The sequence below is a fragment of the Panthera pardus genome, unplaced genomic scaffold (genome assembly GCF_024362965.1).
Source record: "Panthera pardus isolate Hobbes unplaced genomic scaffold, ASM2436296v1 HiC_scaffold_16, whole genome shotgun sequence".
NCBI lineage: Eukaryota > Metazoa > Chordata > Mammalia > Carnivora > Felidae > Panthera > Panthera pardus.
Window position 1 is genome coordinate 14,052,545 of NW_026526721.1, and position 20,996 is coordinate 14,073,540.

Consider the following 20,996-nt stretch of genomic DNA (forward strand, 5'->3'; position numbering starts at 1 on the left):
GCTACTTTATGTCATGACAGTGTCAGGAATTGAGAGCGGGCTCTTGCTGTAGGTATCTTAAAGTTATTCACTCTTCTGCTTCTGAACCAAATGTGCAATGAACAATAGTGGTAGGAGAAGGAAAAAACTGGTTTATTAAATTGAAGGAAGGCACTGGTACCTCATGATATGAAACTCTGATAAGATCTGCCCTGGAAAAAAAAAGTTTCGTTTTTGGTTTAACTGAGGCATTCTGTTTTCTCATCCAAATAAACTGCAAGACACTTACGTAGCCACAGAAAATGAGACAGAAAAGGAGGGCTGCCCTACTCCCCAGGACCTCAGTTTGCCTGGTATATGGAAGAAGAACATATAAGAAGATACACGCATATATAGCACAGTTCTCCAAGCTTCTTAATAGTCAGTGTCCCAGTGAAAGTGAATGAATTATCAGATGTTGAACTGCTTCTTGGGATCTGAGGAGGATTGAACAAAGGGGTGGAGGAATGGAAGTTGAGGGTGAGTGGGAAAAGCCTGGCAGAAAGTAGCAAGGATTCCAGAAAGGAGATAGGAGTTATTTTCTTCCCTATTGGCAGAGGCAGCTATTTTACAAAAGAGAAGAGATCAGGAGTTACAGGTGCACCTGGGTGGCTCAGTTGGTTAAGTGTCTGACTTGGGCTCAGGTCATAATCTCAAGGTTTGTGAGTTCTAGCTTTGGGCTCTGTGATGACAGTGTAGAGGCTACTTCAGATTCTTTCTCTCCCTCTCTCTGCTTTCTCCTACTTTCTCATTCTTTCTCAAAAATAAATGAATAAACTTAAAAAAAAAAGAGGGGCAGAATTTTTATATTCCCCTCAGCCTTGTTATATATATTGAAGGATAGGAGGTTGTGAAGGCGAGTATCAGTTTTATGGACAGCACATGATTCTAGTGAGACGATTCTTTGGCAGAGTGAATTAAAATGCTGTTCTTTAAATAAAACAAAGTGTCCAAAAATAATGAGCTCATTTATCCCAAGCCATTATTGATTGTTCACGGTGCCTGGCACACCACAGCTACTTACATGTTTGTTGGGAACGTCAAGGGATGAATGGCATGCTCTGCCAATCATTGACAGTATATAAAGGTCCAAGGCTAGTAGCAGACACACAGTTCACCACATCCTCTCGCAACCCACGTGAATTCTCTTCTCTTGACAACAACATGTGTTGCAACTATGGCAGCTCCTGTGGCTATGGCTGTGGATATGGCCCCTATTATGGCTGTGGTTATGGAACAGGCTATGGCTGTGGCTATGGTAGGGGATGTGGCTGTGGATACGGCTCCTGGTACGGCTGTGGCTCTGGCTGTGGATATGGCTCAGGATACGGCTGTGGCTATGGCTCCTGCTGTGGCTATGGCACCAGATATGGCTGTGGCTGTGGCTATGGCTCTGGTTGCTATGGCTACCGGCCATTTTGCTATAGAAGATGTTATTCTTCTTGCTGCTAGAACATCACTGTCCAAGCCACATTTGCTTCTGAAATGACACACCTTAATAGAGGGCTGAGTCAAGGATCCATACCCCAAGATTTCTATATTCAAGAAATTGTATGCTTCACAGAGGCTTTGACCACTGGTCAGCTATTGTAGGATGGCATCTTGTGGCAGTATAGTATCATCTTACTTTTTTTCATATATTGGTCTTTACTTCCTTAATCTGGATTCTTCATTGTGACCGTGGCAACAATCCTAACACCCCACAGTTGGGCAAATCCTTTATTCTCAATAAAATGGTTCTTTGCTTCTAACACGTCTCTGTGTTCTTGCTTGTGAATTACTCCTTTTTTCAGGTGTTATGGCTTCTCTTGAAAATTGGGCTGACAGTGTTTCATGAACCTGGGGCTCTTCCTTGATATAATACAAGCATTTCTACTCATACATGAATCAGAGAAAATGTCTTCTTCACCTGTTTCTCATATTCCTCTTGCTAAGGTCCTCAAAACCCAACACAAATCACATAGTATTTCAGAACTATCACCTGGATATCACAGTGTATCTAGAATGGAGGTGGAGGGGAAAGATAAGGAGGAATGACATCTCTTCAGGAGGTTGTGACACAAGCTCAAGGGAGAGGAGGTGTGGCCTGAGTACTTAAAGGATGAATGGAGTGGAAGAGAGAGTTTCCAGGATAATGAGAAATTAGAAATGGACTCAGGTGTCTAATGAAGTAAGGAAAGGATAATTTAGAAGAAAGATGTGGTATTGTATCCTCTGTATTTTAATGGAAGTCCGGATGTATTTGTTGGCATATATTGAGAGTGAGGAAATTGATTTCAGTCACTTAACTCACAAATAGTTTAGAATGTTTATTAAAGGGAGCTATCCTACATGCTGAAGATACAGGAGCAAAATTGTAGACAGGATTCCTGCTGTCAGAGCATTTCCATTCTAGTAAGTGAAAATTAAAAAAAAAAAGAATTAATTTGGATAAATTTAGAGAGATAATTCCTATGGAGGGAATAAAACAGCATCCTTGGGAAGAGAGTGCAGGATGAAGTATTGGAGAGTTAGTTCAAGGAGGTATTTTGACATTTTGTGTAAAATGAATTAATGCCCATTGAAAGAAATACTAGAATGAACAGCTGTAGGTATAAAGAGGAAAGAGAAATTAATTAAGTTTTGGGTATGATCAGTGGTGCCACAATTTTTGGTAGAAAAGAGCAATGATCTAGTGCTTTAAATGAGCTCTCTTTGTTTGGGGCACATATAAGAATGAGATTAATAGTCCCAGTTGATTTTCTGAGTTTGAGGGCTGACTACTTTGTTAGGCTCTGACTTCAGTGTTCTATCCCCGTGTGACTTTCCAAATCTCTAACATTTGACCCTACATCAGAAAATGTGTTTTCAGACTCAATTTCCACCAATAGAAAAAATGACTCATTGTCTCATCTCCATGACAAGGGTCACTGCACAAAGTTTGGATCTGAGGAACTTGGAGCTAGGAGACTTTAAAACACGGCCAATTCCAAGGAAGATGGCTCTGCCATCAAGGACAGCCCTGAAGTGAGGTTATGCCCAGGATATAATGTGTCTTGCTGATGAATAAATAAGCCTTCTTTTAAGGGTTGAATAGTTTTCATAGATAGGATATTTGTAAGTCATTTCTGGGGACTGACTGTGCTCTGGGTTAATCTGAGGTGGGTACCACTTACAAACAGCAGAAAGGAATGCTAATAATTACAGTTTGTTAAAAATTTACTCATTGTTTCATTATGTTCTTGTCTTTGAAGGCTTTCTGAAAGAGGTAAGAATATCAATGGGGCGCCTGGGTGGCGCAGTCGGTTAAGCGTCCGACTTCAGCCAGGTCACGATCTCGCGGTCCCTGAGTTCGAGCCCCGCGTCAGGCTCTGGGCTGATGGCTCGGAGCCTGGAGCCTATTTCCGATTCTGTGTCTCCCTCTCTCTCTGCCCCTCCCCCGTTCATGCTCTGTCTCTCTCTGTCCCAAAAATAAATAAAAAAAGGTTGAAAAAAAAAATTTAAAAAAAAAGAGGTAAGAATATCAAATTAGGCACATGTATAATAATTTACAAATCCAGTAAAGGGTTAATCATTTATTAGGTATATAAGATAATTTATACAACAGGAAAAATGTGTTCATAAACCGACGACTATCTCCAAATGTGAAATTTGAGGCTCACCCAAAGAACATTTGTGACTCTCAGCTTGAATGGATTAAGAACATTGTGATAATATATTGAATTATCTTATAACTACTAAATGCACACCAACGTTTGAACACATTTTTGTTTTAATTCATTTTTTAATTGGGGAAATATTGACTGATTTCAAATTATGTGCCAGGAACTCTACCTACTGGTGATACTGATGCTTTCTTCTGCCATAATGGATCTGTATCCAGAGATCTGAATGGAAAGGTACTAGAAATAATGCAATTAAAGCTAGAAAACTTTTCCAATAGTTCAGGAGTATTGTGACAAGAAAGAGGGTGTTAGAAAAACAAGTGTGTATTCTAGGGATTTTGTGCATTAGAGTTTATAGCTGTGAATTTCAAGAATGGTAGAAAAGTAGAAAAAATTAAGTCAAAGAACAATTGTAATGGATATATTTTCCTTAAACTTCCTGTAAGGGATGAATCACAGCAGAGTGATCAGATAGACCAGTGACCAGTATTAGAAAAAGTAGTAGGAAATACTGTCAAGTGAAGGAAAAATGTCTACTAAGGAAGGATCACAGGAAAGGAAGTCAGCAGTTTTATGAAATTCCCAGTTGAAAGCATTTAGTAAAAGACTGGATGTCACACATTTCTTTGTTGGGAAATTTTAGTGTGGAGTAGAGGGAATAATCTTCCTGAATTTGTACTCTCTTCCAGCTTGGATTTTATAGTTGTCACATTAAAAAGTAATGCAAATTTTGGATTCTGCCAGATTCATAAAGTGGTGATTGATGTAAAGCCTAGACAATGAAGATAAGCAAAAACATCCCAAGAAACAACCATACAAACAAAAAACAGAGATGCATTCATTTCTCCCTTCCCTCCCTCCTTCCTTCCCTCCTTCCTTCCCTCCTTCCTTCCCTCCTTCCTTCCCTCCTTCCTTCCCTCCTTCCTTCCCTCCCTCCTTCCCTCCCTCCTTCCTTCCTTCCTTCCCTCCTTCCTTTCTTTCTTTCTTTCTTTCTTTCTTTCTTTCTTTCTTTCTTTCTTTCTTTCTTTCTTTCTTTCTTCCTGTTCTTTTCTGGACTTCATGTCTGGTAATGGAATGCTTCTATATTTGGTTTACCTGAAGAGAAAGGAAATATTTGGAATTAGACACCAATAAATAGAGAAGCTATAGATGCAAGGTTATAAACCAAGGTTTCTAGATCTCAACACTATTGGCATAGTATAGCAGATATTTCATTGTTTTTGGGGTTTGTTCTGTGGCTGGGGTTAGAGTCTTCCCTCATTTCTCCCACATGCAGCTAGTAGGTATCTGCAGTAGGTATCTGGATGTCAGAATCCTGGCAAGATGTTGCGATGTTTCCAGGAAGGAGATGAAGTATTTCTTCCCTTATGGGCAGAGGTAGATATTTTGGGAGTGTGGAAAGATCAAGGAGGGCAAAACTTTCCAAAATTTCCCTCAGCCTTATTATATAAAGTATGTTAAAAGATAGGACGTTGTAAACATGATTCCAGTTTTACCTAAAGCACATGATTCTCCTGAAATATTTTTTTTTGGCAGAGTGAATTAAAATGCTGTTCTTTAAATAAAACTGGAGTCTCCATATTAATGAGCTCATGTTACCCAAGACATTATTGTTTGTTGACAGTGACTGGAACAACACAGTTGCTTACATATTTGTTGGGTAAGTCAGGGGATGAGTGACATGCTCTGCTAATTACTGACAGTATATAAGGGTCCAAAGCAAGTAGAAGACACGCACTTCACCACATCCTCTCACAACCCACGTGAATTCTCTTCTCTTGGCAAGATGTGTTGTGACTACAGCAACTCCTGTGGCTATGGCTGTGGATATGGCTATGGCTGTGGATGCGGTCCCTATTATGGCTGTGGTTATGGCCTCCGTTATGGCTGTGGCTATGGCTCCTGCTGTGGTTATGGCACTGGATATGGCTGTGGCTATGGCTATGGCTCCAACTTCTGTGGCTACCGGCCATTTTTCTATAGAAGATGTTATTCCTCTTGCTGGTAGAACATCACTGTCCAAGCCCCACTTCCTTCTGAAATGACATGCCTTAAGGAGGGCTGATTCATGGATCCATTCCCAAGATTTATATTTCCAAGTAATTGCATGCTTCATAGGAGTTTTGATCTCAGGTGAACATTTGTGGGATGACATCTTCTGGCTTGAGGCTGTGTAGTATTATCTGACTATTTTCCAAATGTTAGTCTTTATTCCCCTAATCTAGATTCTGTGTTGTGACTGTGGCAATGATCCTTTCATCCCACATTTAACAAATCCCATATTCTCAATAAAAATGGTTCTTTGCTTGTAACACATCTCTGTGTTTTGTTTGTGAATTACTCCTTTTTTGAGATGTTGTATCCTCTCTTGATAATTGGACTGATGACATATTTCATGAATATGAAGGCTCTTCCTTGACATAATACAAGCATTTCTTCTCTTATGTGCATCAGAGATAATGACTTCTCCAACTATTTCTTGTATCCCTAACACCACAACACAAATCACACAATATAAGAACTGTGTCCTTGAAATCACACTGTATTTAGAATGGAGCTGAACAGGTAAGGGGGAGTTACAACACCTCTTCAGGAGATTGTGACACAAGTCCAAGGGAGAGGAGGTATGGCCTGAGTGCTTCAAGGATGAATGGAATGGAAGAGAGAGTTTCTAGGATTAATGAGAAATTATAAGCAGCCTCAGCTGAGGTAAAAAGAACTAAGGAAATGCAAAGTAAAAGAAAAATGTGGTATCGATCATCTGCATTATGAAGGAAGTCCAAATATATCTGTTGGCATATATTGAGTTTGAGTAAACAGATTTAAGTCAATTAATTGACAAATCGTTTTGAATGTTTTTGAAAGGGAACTGTCTTACACCCTGAAGTCACAGTAGAAAAGTTATAGGTGAATTTCTTGCTCTCAGAGTGGTTCCATTCTAGTAGGTTAAAAAAAAAAAAGAAGAATTAATCAGATAAATTTAGGGAGAAAATTTCTATGGTGTGAATAAAACAGCATCCTTGGGAAGAGAGTGCAGGTTTAAGTTTTGCAGAATTAATTTAAGGAGGTTTTCTGTCATTTTGTGTCAAATGAACTGATGTCACTTTCAAGAAAATACTAGAAAGGACAGTTGTAAATGTAAAGGGGAAAGAGAAAATCATGAAGTTTTGGGTATAATCAGTGGTGCCACAATTTTTAGTGCAAAAGAACAATGGCTAGTGCTTTAAATGGGCTCACTGATGGGGCAGATATAAAATGAGATTAATAGTTCCAGTTGATTTTCTGAGTTTGAGGGAGTACTACTTTGTTGTACTACTTTGTTGTAGACCTCTAACATTTAGGTCCTACAACAAAAAATGTCTTTCAGACACAATTTCAACCAGCAGAATAAAAGACTCAATGTCTCATCTCCATGACAAGGGTCACTGCACAAAATCTGGGTCTGAGAACCCTTGCTCCTGGAGACTCCACAACATGGCCAATTCCAAGGAAGATGGCTCTGCCATCAGGGTCAGTCCTGGAGGGAAACTACACCCAGGATATAATGTGTCTTACTGACGAGGAAAGAGACGTTGTTTCAAGAGCTGGACAATTCTCACAGATGGGACATCTGTAAGTCATTTCTGGGGACTGACTGTGTTCTGGATAAATCAGAGGTGAGAAAATTGTATACACAGGGAGAGTCAATTCCAATCACTACACTTTGTTGAACATAGAACTTACGGTTTCAGGAGGTTCATTTTCATTGAACACTACCTGAAAGAAGGCAGAATAGTATTCATTAGGCACCTATCTCATACTTTCTATTTCTAGTAAAGGGTTTATCATTTATTAGGCATGTGAGATAACTTGTATATCTGGAGAAATGACTTTGAAAACTAACAGATATCTTCAAAAGGTGAAATTTGTGACTGTTTTAGCAATGAACATTTGGAACTTTCGGCTTGAATGAATTGAGAACATTATGACCTATATCCACATTCTTATAGATTCTAAGTGATACCAACGTTTGAACATGGTTTTGTTTTAATATGTCTGTTTGTTATTGGCAGAAATATTGAGTTGAGATTATGTGCCAGGCACTAGGCTTAGAACTAACCGATGATTCAAGGACACACAGAAGAAAAGATCTTTTTCTGCCATTAAACATCAGTGTCCCGAGCTCTTAATGGAAGTGTATAGAAATAAGGCAATAAAGATAGGAAGTGTTTTTCAATAGTTTGTGGGCATTGTGACCAGAGAGTGGCTGTTTAAAAAGTATCATGCCTATTCCAGGGAACTCATGCATTGGAATTTATGGTTTTGAATTTCAATAATGATGGAAAAGTAGGAAAATTAAAGGTAAAGAACATTTGTAAGGGGATATATATGTGTTATATTTGTTGTTAGGGATGAAACATAGTGGAATGATCAGATAACCCATGAGCAATATTAGAAAAAAAAAAACAGTAGGAAATATTCTCAACCGGAGGAAAAATATCTAATAATGAAACTTCTCCGAAAAGGAAATCAGCAGTTTTATTAAAATGCCTGTGGAAGTCATTCAATAAAGGACTGGATGACACTCATTTCTTGATGTTGAAATTTGAGTGTGGAGTAGAAGAAATGATACCCGATTTGTACTCATTTCCAAATAGGATTTCATAGTTGTTACAGCGAAAAGTAGTTTAAATTTTGGATTCTGCCTGAATCTGAACATAGTAACCTAGACAATGAAGATAAGCAAAAACATCACAAACAAACAAACAAACAAACAAACAACATCCCCCCCCCCCCCGTATGTCTGGTGAATAAAAGGTTGGACTTCAGTTTAGTTGAGAAGAAAGGGAATTTTTGGATATAGACACTAGTAAAGAGAGAATCTAATTTATAGATGTAAGGCTACAAAGCTAGGTTTCTCGATCTCACCACTTTTGCCATTTGACATGAGGAATTTCAATGATGTTGAGGGCTATTCTGTGTCCTGAAATGGGCATCATCCTAGGTTTTACCACACAGAGCCAGTAGGTATCTGCAGCAGGTATGTGGGTGCAAGAAGCCTGGTAAAATGTTGCAATGATTCCAGAAAGGAGATGAATTTTTCTTTCCTTATGGACAGAGGTAGATGTTTTATAAGTGTGGAGAGATCAAGAAGGAGAAATATTTCCTAAAAACCCCTCAGCCTTCTTGTTAAATGATTGGAGATTGTGAACATGGATTTTACTTTTACTCAGAGCACATGATTCTACCGAGAAATGTTTTATGGCAGAATGAAATAAAATGCTCTTCTTTACTAAAACTGAAGTCTCCTTAATAATGAGCTCACGTTGCCCAAGACATTGTTGATTGTTGACAGTGACTGGCACAGCACAGTTGCTTACATATTTGTTGGGTAAGTCAGGGGATGAGTGACATGCTCTGCTAATTACTGACAGTATATAAGGGTCCAAAGCAAGTAGAAGACACGCACTTCACCACATCCTCTCACAACCCACGTGAATTCTCTTCTCTTGGCAAGATGTGTTGCAACTACGGCAACTCCTGTGGCTGTGGCTGTGGCTATGGCTATGGCTGTGGATGTAGTCCGTATTATGGCTGTGGTTATGGCCTCCGTTATGGCTGTGGCTATGGCTCAGGATGTGGCTGTGGCTATGGCTCCTGCTGTGGCTATGGCACCGGATATGGCTGTGGCTATGGCTATGGCTCCAACTGCTGTGGCTACCGGCCATTTTTCTATAGAAGATGTTATTCCTCTTGCTGCTAGAACATCACTGTCCAAACCCCACTTGCTTCTGAAACGACACACCTTAAGAGAAGGCTCATTCAAGGATCTATACCCCAAGATTTATATATCGGGAACATTGCATGTGTCATAGAAGATTTGACCTCCAGTAACATTTGTAAGATGGCAGCTTGCAAATTGAGGCTATGAAGTATCATCTAACAGTTTTCCACGAAGTGTTGGCTTTACTCCCTTAATATGGATTCTGTGTTGTGACTGTGGCAAGGTTTCGAACATCCCACATTTGGGCAAATCCCTTATTCTCAATAAAAATGTTTCATTCCTTCTATCAAATGTCTCTGTTCTTTCTTGTGAAAGCCTCCTTTCTTGAGGTGTTATGGCCTGTCTTGAAAATTGGGCTGACAATATATTTCATGTACCCGGGTCTCTTTCTGGATATCATACAAGCATTTCTTCTCTTACATGCATCGATATAATGTCTTCTCCACCTAAGTCTCATATCCCTAACACTCCAACACAAATCACACAGTATTCCAGAACTGTGCCCTGGAAATCACACTGTAGGTACAATGCATGTGGAGGGAAAAGACGAGGATGAGGAGGGATGGCATCTCCTGGGAGGTTGTGACAGAAGCCCAAGGGGAAGGGGGTGTGGCCTGATCACTTAAAGGATGAATGTGATGGAAGAGAGAGTGTCTGGTATTCATGAGCAATTGGAAGCTGCCTCAGCTGAAGTGTAAAGAAGCAAGGAAAGGGTACGTTAGAAGCAAAGCGTGGTATCATATCATCTGAATTGGATGGATTTGCTAATATATTTGTTGGCATAAAATGAGTTTGAAGAAATTGATTTAAGTCACTTAATTGACAAATACTCTTAAATGTGTTTGAAAGAGAACCATCCTACACACTGAATACACAGTAGAAAAATTTCCTACCCTCAGAGTGTATATATTTTGTTGCTTTTAATAAATATTTTACAAATTAATTATGACAAATTTAGACACATAATTTGCTTGGAGAGAATAAAACAGCTTCCTGGGGAAGAGAATGAAGATTCATTAAATATTGGAGAGATAGTTCGTGGTGGTACTTTGATGTTTGGTGTCAAATGAACTGATCAAGTTGAAAGAATGGCTAGAAAGGGCAGTACCAAGGAGAAAGGGAAAGAGGAATTCATTACGTGTTGGGTATGATCAGTGGTGCCACAATTTTCAGTTGAAAAGAGGAAGGAGTAGGGCTTTAATGGTGTCCTTCAGTGTCTTCCCTGGTGCGTATACAAGAATGGGATGAGAAGCCCAGTCCTTTCTGAGTTTGAGAACCTTCCGTTTGTTGGGGTCTGACTTCAGTGTCGTTTCCTCAGGTGCCATTCCAGAACTCTCACCTTTAGATCCTACAATAGAAAGTGTATTTCAGACTCAAATTCCACCAGCAGTGAAAAACCGATCGCTGACTCGTATGCATGGCAAAGGTGAGTGCACAAAGTCTGAGTGTGAGGATCCTAGAGCCAGGAGACTCTAAGCCCTGTCAGAGTCCGAGGAGGATGGCCTTGCCATCGAGGTCAGCCCTGGATGGAGGCTATGCCCCGTATATTGAGTGTCCTGCTGACGAAGAATTAAGCCTTCTCTCAAGGGATGGAATATATGGGATAGTCTAAATCTGGAACACATGGGATAGTCTAAATCTGATGTGATGACTGAGTGTGCTCTGAGTTAGTCTAGGATGGGTACATCGTACAAACAGGGAAAAGAATTCTAATAATTACAGTTTGTTGAAAATCTATTCATTGTTCCATTATGTTCCTTGTCTTTGAAGGCTTCTGAAGGAGGGAAGAATATCATCAATTAGGCACGTATATTATAATTTACATGTCTAGTAAAGTTCTGGTTATTTATAAGACATAGAAGAACATATGGAACTATGTGTTCCCAAACAGACAACTTTATTTATTTATTTATTTATTTATTTATTTGGATTTTTTTTCATTTATTTATTTTTTTTGAGAGACAGAGTGTCAGCGTGGGAGGGGCAGAGTTTGAAAGAGACACAGAATCTGAATCAGGCTTCAGTCTCCAGGCTGTCAGCACAGAGCACTACACGGGGCTCAAACTCACAAACCGTAAGATCATCACCTGAGCTGAGGTTGGACACTTAACCAACTAGCCACCCAGGCACCCTCAGACAACTATCTTTAAGGTGTGAAATTTGAGACTCTCTGAGTCCAAAAATATTTGAGATTTTCGGGTTGAATGGAATGAGAATATTGCGATAATATATTGAATTATTTTATAACTTCTAAATGGCACACCAACATTTGAACACGGCTTTGTTCTAATGCATTTTTTAATTGGACAAATACTGACAGAATTCAAATTATGTGCCAGGCTGTACTTCATCTGGAACAAAGGGTGCACAGAGTAAGAGACTTTTTCTCCCTGCCATTATTCATCTGTATTCAGAAACCTGAATGGAAAGGTACTAGAAATAATGCAATAGAGCTAGAAAACTTTTTCAATAGGTCAGGAGTATTGTGACAAGAAAGAGGGTTTAGAAAAGCAAAATGTGTATTCTAGGGATTTTGTGCATTAGAGCTTATAGTTGTGAATTTCAAGAATGGTAGAGAAGTAGAGAAAATTAAGCCAAAGAACAATTGTAGTGGGTATATTTTCCTTAAACTTCTGGTAAGGGATGAATTAGAGCAGAGTGATCAGATAGAGCAGTCTAAAAGTCGTAGGAAATACTGTCAACTGAAGGAAAAATGTCTACTAAAGAAAGATCACAGGAAAGGAAATCAGCAGTTTTATGAAATTCCCGGTTGAAAGCATTCAGGAAAAGACTGGATATCCCACATTTCTTTGATGGGAAATTTTAGCGAGGAGTAGAAGGAATGATTTTCCTGAGTTTATACACCTTTCCAGCTTGGATTTTATAGTTGTCACAGTAAAAAGTAATGCAAATTTTTCATTCATAAAATGGTGATTGATGTAAAGCATAGACAATCAAGAAGAGCAGAAATATCACAAGAAACAACCATGCAAACAAAAGCAGAGACACCTTTATTTCTTCCTTCCTTCCTTCCTTCCTTCCTTCCTTCCTTCCTTCCTTCCTATCTTTCTTTTTTCTTTTTCTTTCTTTCTTTCTTTCTTTCTTTCTTTCTCTCTCTCTCTCTCTCTCTTCCTTCCTTCCTTCCTTCCTTCCTTCCTTCCTTCCTTCCTTCCTTCCTATCTTTCTTCTTTCTTTCTTTCTTTCTTTCTTTCTTTCTTTCTTTCTCTTTCTTTCTCTCTCTCTCTCTCTCTCTCTCTCTCTCTCTCTCTCTCTCTCTCTTCCTTCCTTCCTTCCTTCCTTCCTTTTTGACTTCATGTCTGGTAATGGAATGATTGGATAAAGGGTTTAGTTAAGAAAAAAGGAAGTATTTGGAATTAGATACCAATAAAGAGAGAATATAGAGATGTGAGATTTAAACCAAGGTTTCTAGATCTCAACACTATTTGTATTGTACAGCAGAAGTTCCAGTGTTGTTGGGCTTTGTTCTGATGGCTGGAATTAGCATCTTCCCTCGTTGATCACACATGGAACTAGTAGGTATCTGCAGTAGGTATCTGGGTGTGAGCAGGCAGGAAAAATTTGCAATGATTCCAGAAGGAAGATGGGAGTTATTTCCTTCCCTTTGGGGACAGGTAGATAGCTTAGGAAAGAGGAGAGATCAATAGGACAAAATTTTCCTAAATCTCCCTCAATGATGATATGTAAGGTAAATTAAATGACAGTAAGTTGTGAAGGTGGGTACCAGTTTTACGTATGGCCCATGATTCTAGTGAGAGAATTCTTTGGCACAGCAAATTAAAATGCTGTTCTTTAAATATAACTGGAGACTCCAACAGAATGAAGTCACATTTCCCAAGACATTTATTGATTGTTGACAGTGAGTGGCATACCAGAAGTGCTTACATATTTGTTGGGTATGTCAGGGGATGAATGGTATGTTCTGCCAATTACTGACAGTATATAAAGGTCCAAGGCTAGCAGAAGACACACAGTTCACCACATCCTCCCACAACCCACGTGAAATCTCTTCTTTGACAAGATGTGTTGCAACTACGGCAACTCCTGTGGCTATGGCTGTGGCTATGGCTATGGCTGTGGCTATGGTCCCTATTATGGCTGTAGTTATGGACCTGGCTATGGCTGTGGATATGGCTGTGGATACGGCTCCTGCTGTGGCTATGGCACCAGATATGGCTGTGGCTGTGGCTATGGCTCTGGTTGCTGTGGCTACCGGCCATTTTGGTGTAGAAGATGTTATTCTTCTTGCTGTTAGAACATCACTCTCCAAGACACATTTGCTTCTGAAGTGGCATGCCTTACGGGAGGGCTGATTCATTTAATCATACTCCAAGATTTCTATATCCAAAAAATTGCACGCTTTCAGGAATTTGTGACCTCAAGTTAGCATTTGTATGAAGGCATCCTGTGGCTGAAGGCTATGTGGTATCCTCTGACTATTTTCCAAATGTTAGTCTTTACTCCCTAATCTGCGTTCTTTGTTGAGACTTTGGCAACATATCTAAAATCCCACAATTAGGCAAATCCCTTATTCTCAATAAAAATGTTTCATTTTTTTCTAACAAATCTTTGTCTTCTTGCTTGTGAATGACTCCTTTCTGAGGTCTTATGTTATCTTTTGAAAATTGGGTAACAATATATTTCATGAACCTGGGTCTCTTCCTAGATATAATATAAGCATTTCTTCTCTTATGTGCATCGGAGATAATGTCTTCACCTATTTCTTGTATCCATAACTCCTCAACATAAATCACACTGTGTAAGGAGTATGTCCTTGAGATAACACTGTATCTAGAATGGAGCTGAAGGCGGGAGGGGTAAGAGGAGGAGTTAGAACACCTCTTCGGGAAGTTGTGACACAAGCTCAAGAGGGAGGATGTATGGCATGAGTGCTTCAAGGATGAATGGAATTGAAGAGAGAATTTTTGGGATTAATGAGAAATTGGGAGCTGCCTCTGCTGAGATATAAAAAACTAAGGAAATGAGAAGCAAGAGAATAATGTGGTATTGTAACATCTGCATTTTTATGGAAGTGCAAATACATTTGTTGGCATATATTGAGTTTGAGTAAATTGATTTAAGTCAGTTAATTGACAAATCATTTTGAATGTTTTTGAAAGGGAACTGTCTTATACCCTGAAGGCACAGTAGAAAAGTTATAGGTGAATTTCTTGGTCTCAGAGTGGTTCCATTCTACTAGGTTAATAAAAAAAAAAAAAAAAGAAGAAGAAGAAGGATTGATCAGATAAATTTAGAGAGATAATTCCTATGGTGGGAATAAAACAGCATCCTTGGGAAGAGAGTGCAGGTTTAAGCTTTGGAGAATTAATTGAAGGAGGTTTTTTGACATTTTGTGTCAAATGAACCGATGTTACTTTCAAGAAAATACTAGAAAGACAGTTGTAAATGTAAAGGGGAAAGAGAAAATCATGACGTTTTGGGTATGATCAGTGGTGCCCCAATTTTTAGTGCAAAAGAACAATGGCTAGTGCTTTAAATGGGCTCACTGATGGGGCAGATATAAAATGAGATTAGTAGTTCCAGATTGATTTTCTAAGCTTGATAGCTTACTACTTTGTTGGATTCTGATTTCAGTGTCCTTCTCACTTATGCCTTTCCAGACTTCTAACATTTAGATCCTACAACAAAAAAAAATCTTTCAGACACAATTTCAACCAGCAGAATAAAAGACTCACTGTCTCATCTCCATGACAAGGGTCACTGCACAAAGTCTGGGTCTGAGAACACTTGGTCCTGGAGACTCCACAACATGGCCAATTCCAGAGAAGATGGCTCTGCCATCAAGGTCAGTCCTGGAGGGAAACTACACCCAGGATATAATGTGTCTTACTGACGAGGAAAGAGATGTTCTTTCAAGAGCTGGACAGTTCTCACAGATGGGACATCTGTAAGTCATTTCTGGGGACTGACTGTGTTCTGGATAAATCAGAGGTGAGAAAATTGTATACACAGGGAGAGTCAATTCCAATCATTACAGTTTGTTGAACATCTAACTTATGGTTTCATTAGGTTCCTTTTCATTGAACACTACCTGAAAGAAGGCAGAATAGTATTCACTAGGCACCTATCTCATACTTTCTATTTCTAGTAAAGGGTTTACCATTTATTAGGCATATGAGATAACTTGTATATCTGGAGAAATGACTTTGAACACTAACAGATATCTTCAAAAGGTGAAATTTGTGACTGTTTTAGCAATGAACATTTGGGACTTTTGGCTTGAATGAATTGAGAACATTATGACCTATATCCACATTCTTATAGATTCTAAGTGATACCAACATTTGAACATGGTTTTGTTTTAATATGTCTGTTTGTTATTGGCAGAAATATTGAGTTGAGATTATGTGCCAGGCACTATGCCTAGAACTAACCGATGATTCAAGGACACACAGAAGAAAAGATCTTTTTCTGCCATTAAACATCAGTGTCCCGAGCTCTTAATGGAAGTGTATAGAAATAAGGCAATAAAGATAGGAAGTGTTTTTCAATAGTTTGTGGGCATTGTGACCAGAGAGTGGCTGTTTAAAAAGTATCATGCCTATTCCAGGGAACTCATGCATTGGAATTTATGGTTTTGAATTTCAATAATGATGGCAAAGTAGGAAAATTAAAGGTAAAGAACATTTGTAAGGGGATATGTATGTTTTAAATTTGTTGTTAGGAATGAAGCATAGTGGAGTGATCAGATAACCCATAAGCAATATTAGGAAAAAAAAAAACAGAAGGAAATATTCTCAACCGGAGGAAACATATCTAATAATGAAACATCTCCAAAAAGGAATTCAGCAGTTTTATTAAAATGCCTGTGGAAGTCATTCAATAAAGGACTGGATGACACTCATTTCTTGGTGTTGAAATTTGAGTGTGGAGTAGAAGAAATGATACCTGAATTTGTACTCGTTTCCAACTAGGATTTCATAGTTGTTACAGTGAAAAGTAATTTAAATTTTGGATTCTGCCTGAATCTGAACATAGTGACCTGGACAATGAAGATAAGCAAAAACATCACAAACAAACAAACAAACAAACAAACAATATCCCCCCCTCCCCACCACTGTATGTCTGGTGAGTGCAAGGTTGGAGTTTCAGTTTAGTTGAGAAGAAAGGGAATATTTGGACTTAGACACTAGTAAAGAGAGAATCTCATTTATAGATGTGAGGCTACAAAGGTAGGTTTCTCGATCTCAGCACTTTTGCCATTTGACATGAGGAATTTCAATGATGTTGAGGGCTATTCTGTGTCCTGAAATGGGCATCATCCTAGGTTTTACCACACAGAGCCAGTAGGTATCTGCAGCAGGTATGTGGGTGCAAGAAGCCTGGTAAAATGTTGCAATGATTCCAGAAAGGAGATGAATTTTTCTTTCCTTATGGACAGAGGTAGATGTTTTACAAGTGTGGAGAGATCAAGAAGGAGAAAATTTTCCTAAAATCCCCTCAGCCTTCTTGTTAAATGATTGAAGAGTGTGAACATGGATTTTGGTTTTACTTAGAGTCCATGATTCTACCGAGAAAAGTTTTTTGGCAGAGTGAATTAAAATGCTGTTCTTTAAATAAAACTGGAGTCTCCATATTAATGATCTCATGTTACCCAAGACATTATTGATTGTTGACAGTGAGTGGAACAACACAGTTGCTTACATATTTGTTGGGTAAGTCAGGGGATGAGTGACATGCTCTGCTAATTACTGACAGTATATAAAGGTCCAAGGCTAGTAGAAGACACGCACTTCACCACATCCTCTCACAACCCACGTGAATTCTCTTCTCTTGGCAAGATGTGTCGCAACTACGGCAACTCCTGTGGCTGTGGCTGTGGCTATGGCTGTGGCTGTGGATGTAGTCCGTATTATGGCTGTGGTTATGGCCTCCGTTATGGCTGTGGCTATGGCTCAGGATGTGGCTGTGGCTATGGCTCCTGCTGTGGCTATGGCACCGGATATGGCTGTGGCTATGGCTATGGCTCCAACTGCTGTGGCTACCGGCCATTTTTCTATAGAAGATGTTATTCCTCTTGCTGCTAGAACATCACTGTCCAAACCCCACTTGCTTCTGAAACGACACACCTTAAGAGAAGGCTCATTCAAGGATCTATACCCCAAGATTTATATATCGGGAACATTGCATGTGTCATAGAAGATTTGACCTCCAGTAACATTTGTGGCATGTTATCTTGCGAATTGAGGCTATGGAGTATCATCTAACAGTTTTCCAAAAAGTGTTGGCCTTACTCCCTTAATATGGATTCTGTGACATGACTGTGGTGAGGATCTGAACATCCCACATTTGGGCAAATCCCTTATTCTCAATAAAAATGTTTCATTCCTTGCATCAAATGTCTCTGTTCTTTCTTGTGAAAGCCTCCTTTCATGAGGTGTTATGGCCTCTCTTGAACATTGGGCTGACAATATATTCCGTGTACCTGGGTCTCTTTCTTGATATAATACAAGCATTTATTCTCTTTTTTTCCCATCCACCATTTTTTTAATTGGAAATTTATTGTCAAATTGGTTTTCCATACAACACCCAGTGCTCATCCCAAAAGTTGCCTTCCTCAATACCCATCACCCACCTTCCCCTCCCTCCTGCTCCCCACCAACCCTCAGTTTTTTCTCAATTTTTAAGAGTCTCTTATGCTCTGGCTCTCTCCCTCTCTAACCTCTTTTTTGTTTCTTCCCCTCCTCCATGGACTTCTGTTAAGTTTCTCAGGATCCACATAAGAGTGAAAACATATGGTATCTGTCTTTCTCTTTATGGCTTATTTCACTTAGCATAACACTCTCCAGTTCCATCCATGTTGCTGCAAAAGGCCATATTTCATTCTTTCTCATTGTCATGTAGTATTCCATTGTGTATATAAACCACAATATCTTTATCCATTCGTCAGTTGATGGACATTTAGGCTCTTTCCATAATTTGGCTATTGTTGAGAGTGTTACTATAAACATTGGGGTACAAGTGCCCCTATGCATCAGCACTCCTGTATCCCTTGGGTAAATTCCTAGCAGTGTTATTGCTGGGTCATAGGGTAGGACTATTTATAATTTTCTGAGGAACCTGAGCACACTTTTCCAGAGCGGCTGCACCAGTTTGCATTCCCACCAATGGTGCAAAAGGGTTCCCATTTCTCCACATCTTCTCCAGCATCTATAGTCTCCTGATTTGTTAATTTTAGCCACTCTGACTGGCATGATGTGGTATCTGAGTGTGGTTTTGATTTGTATTTCCCTGATGAGGAGCGACATTGAACATCTTTTCATGTGCCTGTTGGCCATCTGAATGTCTTCTTTAGAGAAGTGTCTATTCATGTTTTCTTCCTGTTTCTTCTCTGGATTATTTGTTTTTCGGGTGTGGAGTTTGGTGGGCTCTTTATAGATTTTGGATCCTAGCCCTTTGTCTGATATGTCATTTGCAAATATCTTTTCCCATTCCATTGGTTGCCTTTTAGTTTTGTTGAGTGTTTCCCTTGCAGTGCAGAAACTTTTTATCTTCATGAGGTCCCAATAGTTCTTTTCTGCTTTTAATTCCCTTGCCTTTGGAGATGTATCAAGTAAGAAATTGCTGCGGCTGAGGTCAGAGAGGTTTTTTCCTGCTTTCTCCTCTAGGGTTTTGATGGTTTTCTGTCTCACATTCAGGTCCTTTACCCATTTTGAGTTTGTTTTTGTGAATGGTGTAAGGAAAGTGGTCTAGTTTCATCCTTCTGCATGTTGCTGTCCAGTTCTCCCAGCACCATTTGTTAAAGAGACTGTCTTTTTTCCACTGGATATTCTTTCCTGCTTTGTCAAAGATTAGTTGGCCATAGGTTTGTGGGTCTAGTTCTGGGGTTTCTATTCTATTCCATTGGTCTATGTGTCTGTTTTTGTGCCAATACCATGCTGTCTTGATGATTACACCTTTGTAGTAGAGGCTAAAGTCTGGGATTGTGATGCCTCATGCTTTGCTCTTCTTCTTCAAAATTACTTTGGCTATTCGGGGCTTTTTGTGGTTCCATACAAATTTTAGGATTGCTTGTTCTAGCTTTGAGAAGAATGCTGGTGCAATTTTGATTGGGATTGCATTGAATGTGTAGATAGCTTTGGGTAGTATTGACATTTTAACAGTATCTATTCTTCCAATCCATGAGCATGGAATGTTTTTCCATTTCTTTATATCTTCTTCAATTTCCTTCATAAGCTTTCTATAGTTTTCAGCATACAGATCTTTTACATCTTTGGTTAGGTTTATTCCGAGGTATTTTATGCTTCTTGGTGCAATTGTGAATGGGATCAGTTTCTTTATTTGCCTTTCTGTTGCTTCATTATTAGTGTATAAGAATGCAACTGATTTCTGTACATTGATTTTGTATCCTGCAACTTTGCTGAATTCATGTATCAGTTCTGGCAGACTTTTGGTGGAGTCTGTTGGATTTTCCTTGTATAATATCATGTCATCTGCAAAAAGTGAAAGCTTGACTTCATCTTTGCCAATTTTGATGCCTTTGATTTCCTTGTGTTGTCTGATTGCTGATGCTAGAACTTCCAACACTATGTTAAACAACAGCAGTGAGAGTGGACATCCCTGTCATGTTCCTGATCTCAGGGAGAAAGCTCTCAGTTTTTCCCCATTGAGGATGATGTTAGCTGTGGGCTTTTCATAAATGGCTTTTATGATGTTTAAGTATGTTCCTTCTATCCCGACTTTCTCGAGGGTTTTTATTAAGAAAGATGCTGAATTTGTCAAAGGCGTTTTCTGCATCGATTGACAGGATCATATGGTTCTTATCTTTTCTTTTATTAATGTGATGTATCACATTGATTGATTTGCGAATGTTGAACCAGCACTGCATCCCAGGAATGAATCCCACTTGATCATGGTGAATAATTCTTTTTATATGCTGTTGAATTCGATTTGCTAGTATCTTATTGAGAATTTTTGCATCCATATTCATCAGGGATATTGGCCTGTAGTTCTCTTTTTTTACTGGGTCTCTGTCTGGTTTAGGAATCAAAGTAATACTGGCTTCATAGAATGAGTCTGGAAGTTTTCCTTCCCATTCTATTTCTTGGAACAGCATAGAAGGATAGGTATTATCTCTGCTTTAAACGTCTGGTAGAACTCCCCTGGGAAGCCATCTGGTCCTGGACTCTTATTTGTTGGGAGATTTTTGATAACTGATTCAATTTCTTCACTGGTTATGGGCCTGTTCAAGCTTTCTATTTCCTCCTGATTGAGTTTTGGAAGAGTGTGGGTGTTTAGGAATTTGTCCATTTCTTCCAGGTTGTCCAATTTGTTGGCATATAATTTTTCATAGTATTCCCTGATAATTGTTTGTATCTCTGAGGGATTGGTTGTAATAATTCCATTTTCATTCATGATTTTATCTATTTGGGTCATCTCCCTTTTTTTTTTTGAGAAGCCTGGCTAGAGGTTTGTCAATTTTGTTTATTTTTTCAAAAAAAACAACTCTTGGTTTCGTTGATCTGCTCTACAGTTTTTTTAGATTCTATATTGTTTATTTCTGCTCTGATCTTTATTATTTCTCTTCTTCT

The 20,996-nt window shown here is 39.0% G+C and overlaps 4 protein-coding genes across 5 annotated transcripts; all 4 read left to right on the top strand.

Moving 5' to 3' along the window:
* Positions 1–1,171: 1,171 nt before the first annotated feature.
* Positions 1,172–1,701, top strand: LOC109249669 (keratin-associated protein 21-1-like). The gene has a single exon (XM_019420157.2). The coding sequence runs from the start codon at positions 1,183–1,185 to the stop codon at positions 1,468–1,470; it is 288 nt and encodes a 95-aa protein (XP_019275702.1). The 5' UTR covers positions 1,172–1,182; the 3' UTR covers positions 1,471–1,701.
* Positions 1,702–5,411: 3,710 nt separating this feature from the next.
* On the top strand, positions 5,412–5,978 carry LOC128777387 (keratin-associated protein 21-1-like). Its single transcript, XM_053904195.1, has one exon. The coding sequence runs from the start codon at positions 5,449–5,451 to the stop codon at positions 5,668–5,670; it is 222 nt and encodes a 73-aa protein (XP_053760170.1). The 5' UTR covers positions 5,412–5,448; the 3' UTR covers positions 5,671–5,978.
* A 3,181-nt stretch (positions 5,979–9,159) lies between these two features.
* Positions 9,160–9,722, top strand: LOC128772469 (keratin-associated protein 6-2-like). Its single transcript, XM_053904196.1, has one exon. The coding sequence runs from the start codon at positions 9,160–9,162 to the stop codon at positions 9,403–9,405; it is 246 nt and encodes an 81-aa protein (XP_053760171.1). The 3' UTR covers positions 9,406–9,722.
* Positions 9,723–13,463: 3,741 nt separating this feature from the next.
* On the top strand, positions 13,464–17,804 carry LOC109261548 (keratin-associated protein 21-1-like). Of its 2 annotated transcripts, none has more exons than XM_053904197.1 (2): positions 13,464–13,626; positions 17,258–17,804. In XM_053904197.1, the coding sequence occupies exons 1-2, from the start codon at positions 13,466–13,468 to the stop codon at positions 17,490–17,492; spliced, it is 396 nt and encodes a 131-aa protein (XP_053760172.1). In that variant the 5' UTR covers positions 13,464–13,465; the 3' UTR covers positions 17,493–17,804. The 2 variants fall into 2 exon arrangements, with proteins under 2 accessions (XP_053760172.1, XP_053760174.1); XM_053904199.1 differs by having other exon boundaries at positions 13,466–13,500; positions 17,270–17,804.
* Positions 17,805–20,996: the final 3,192 nt, after the last annotated feature.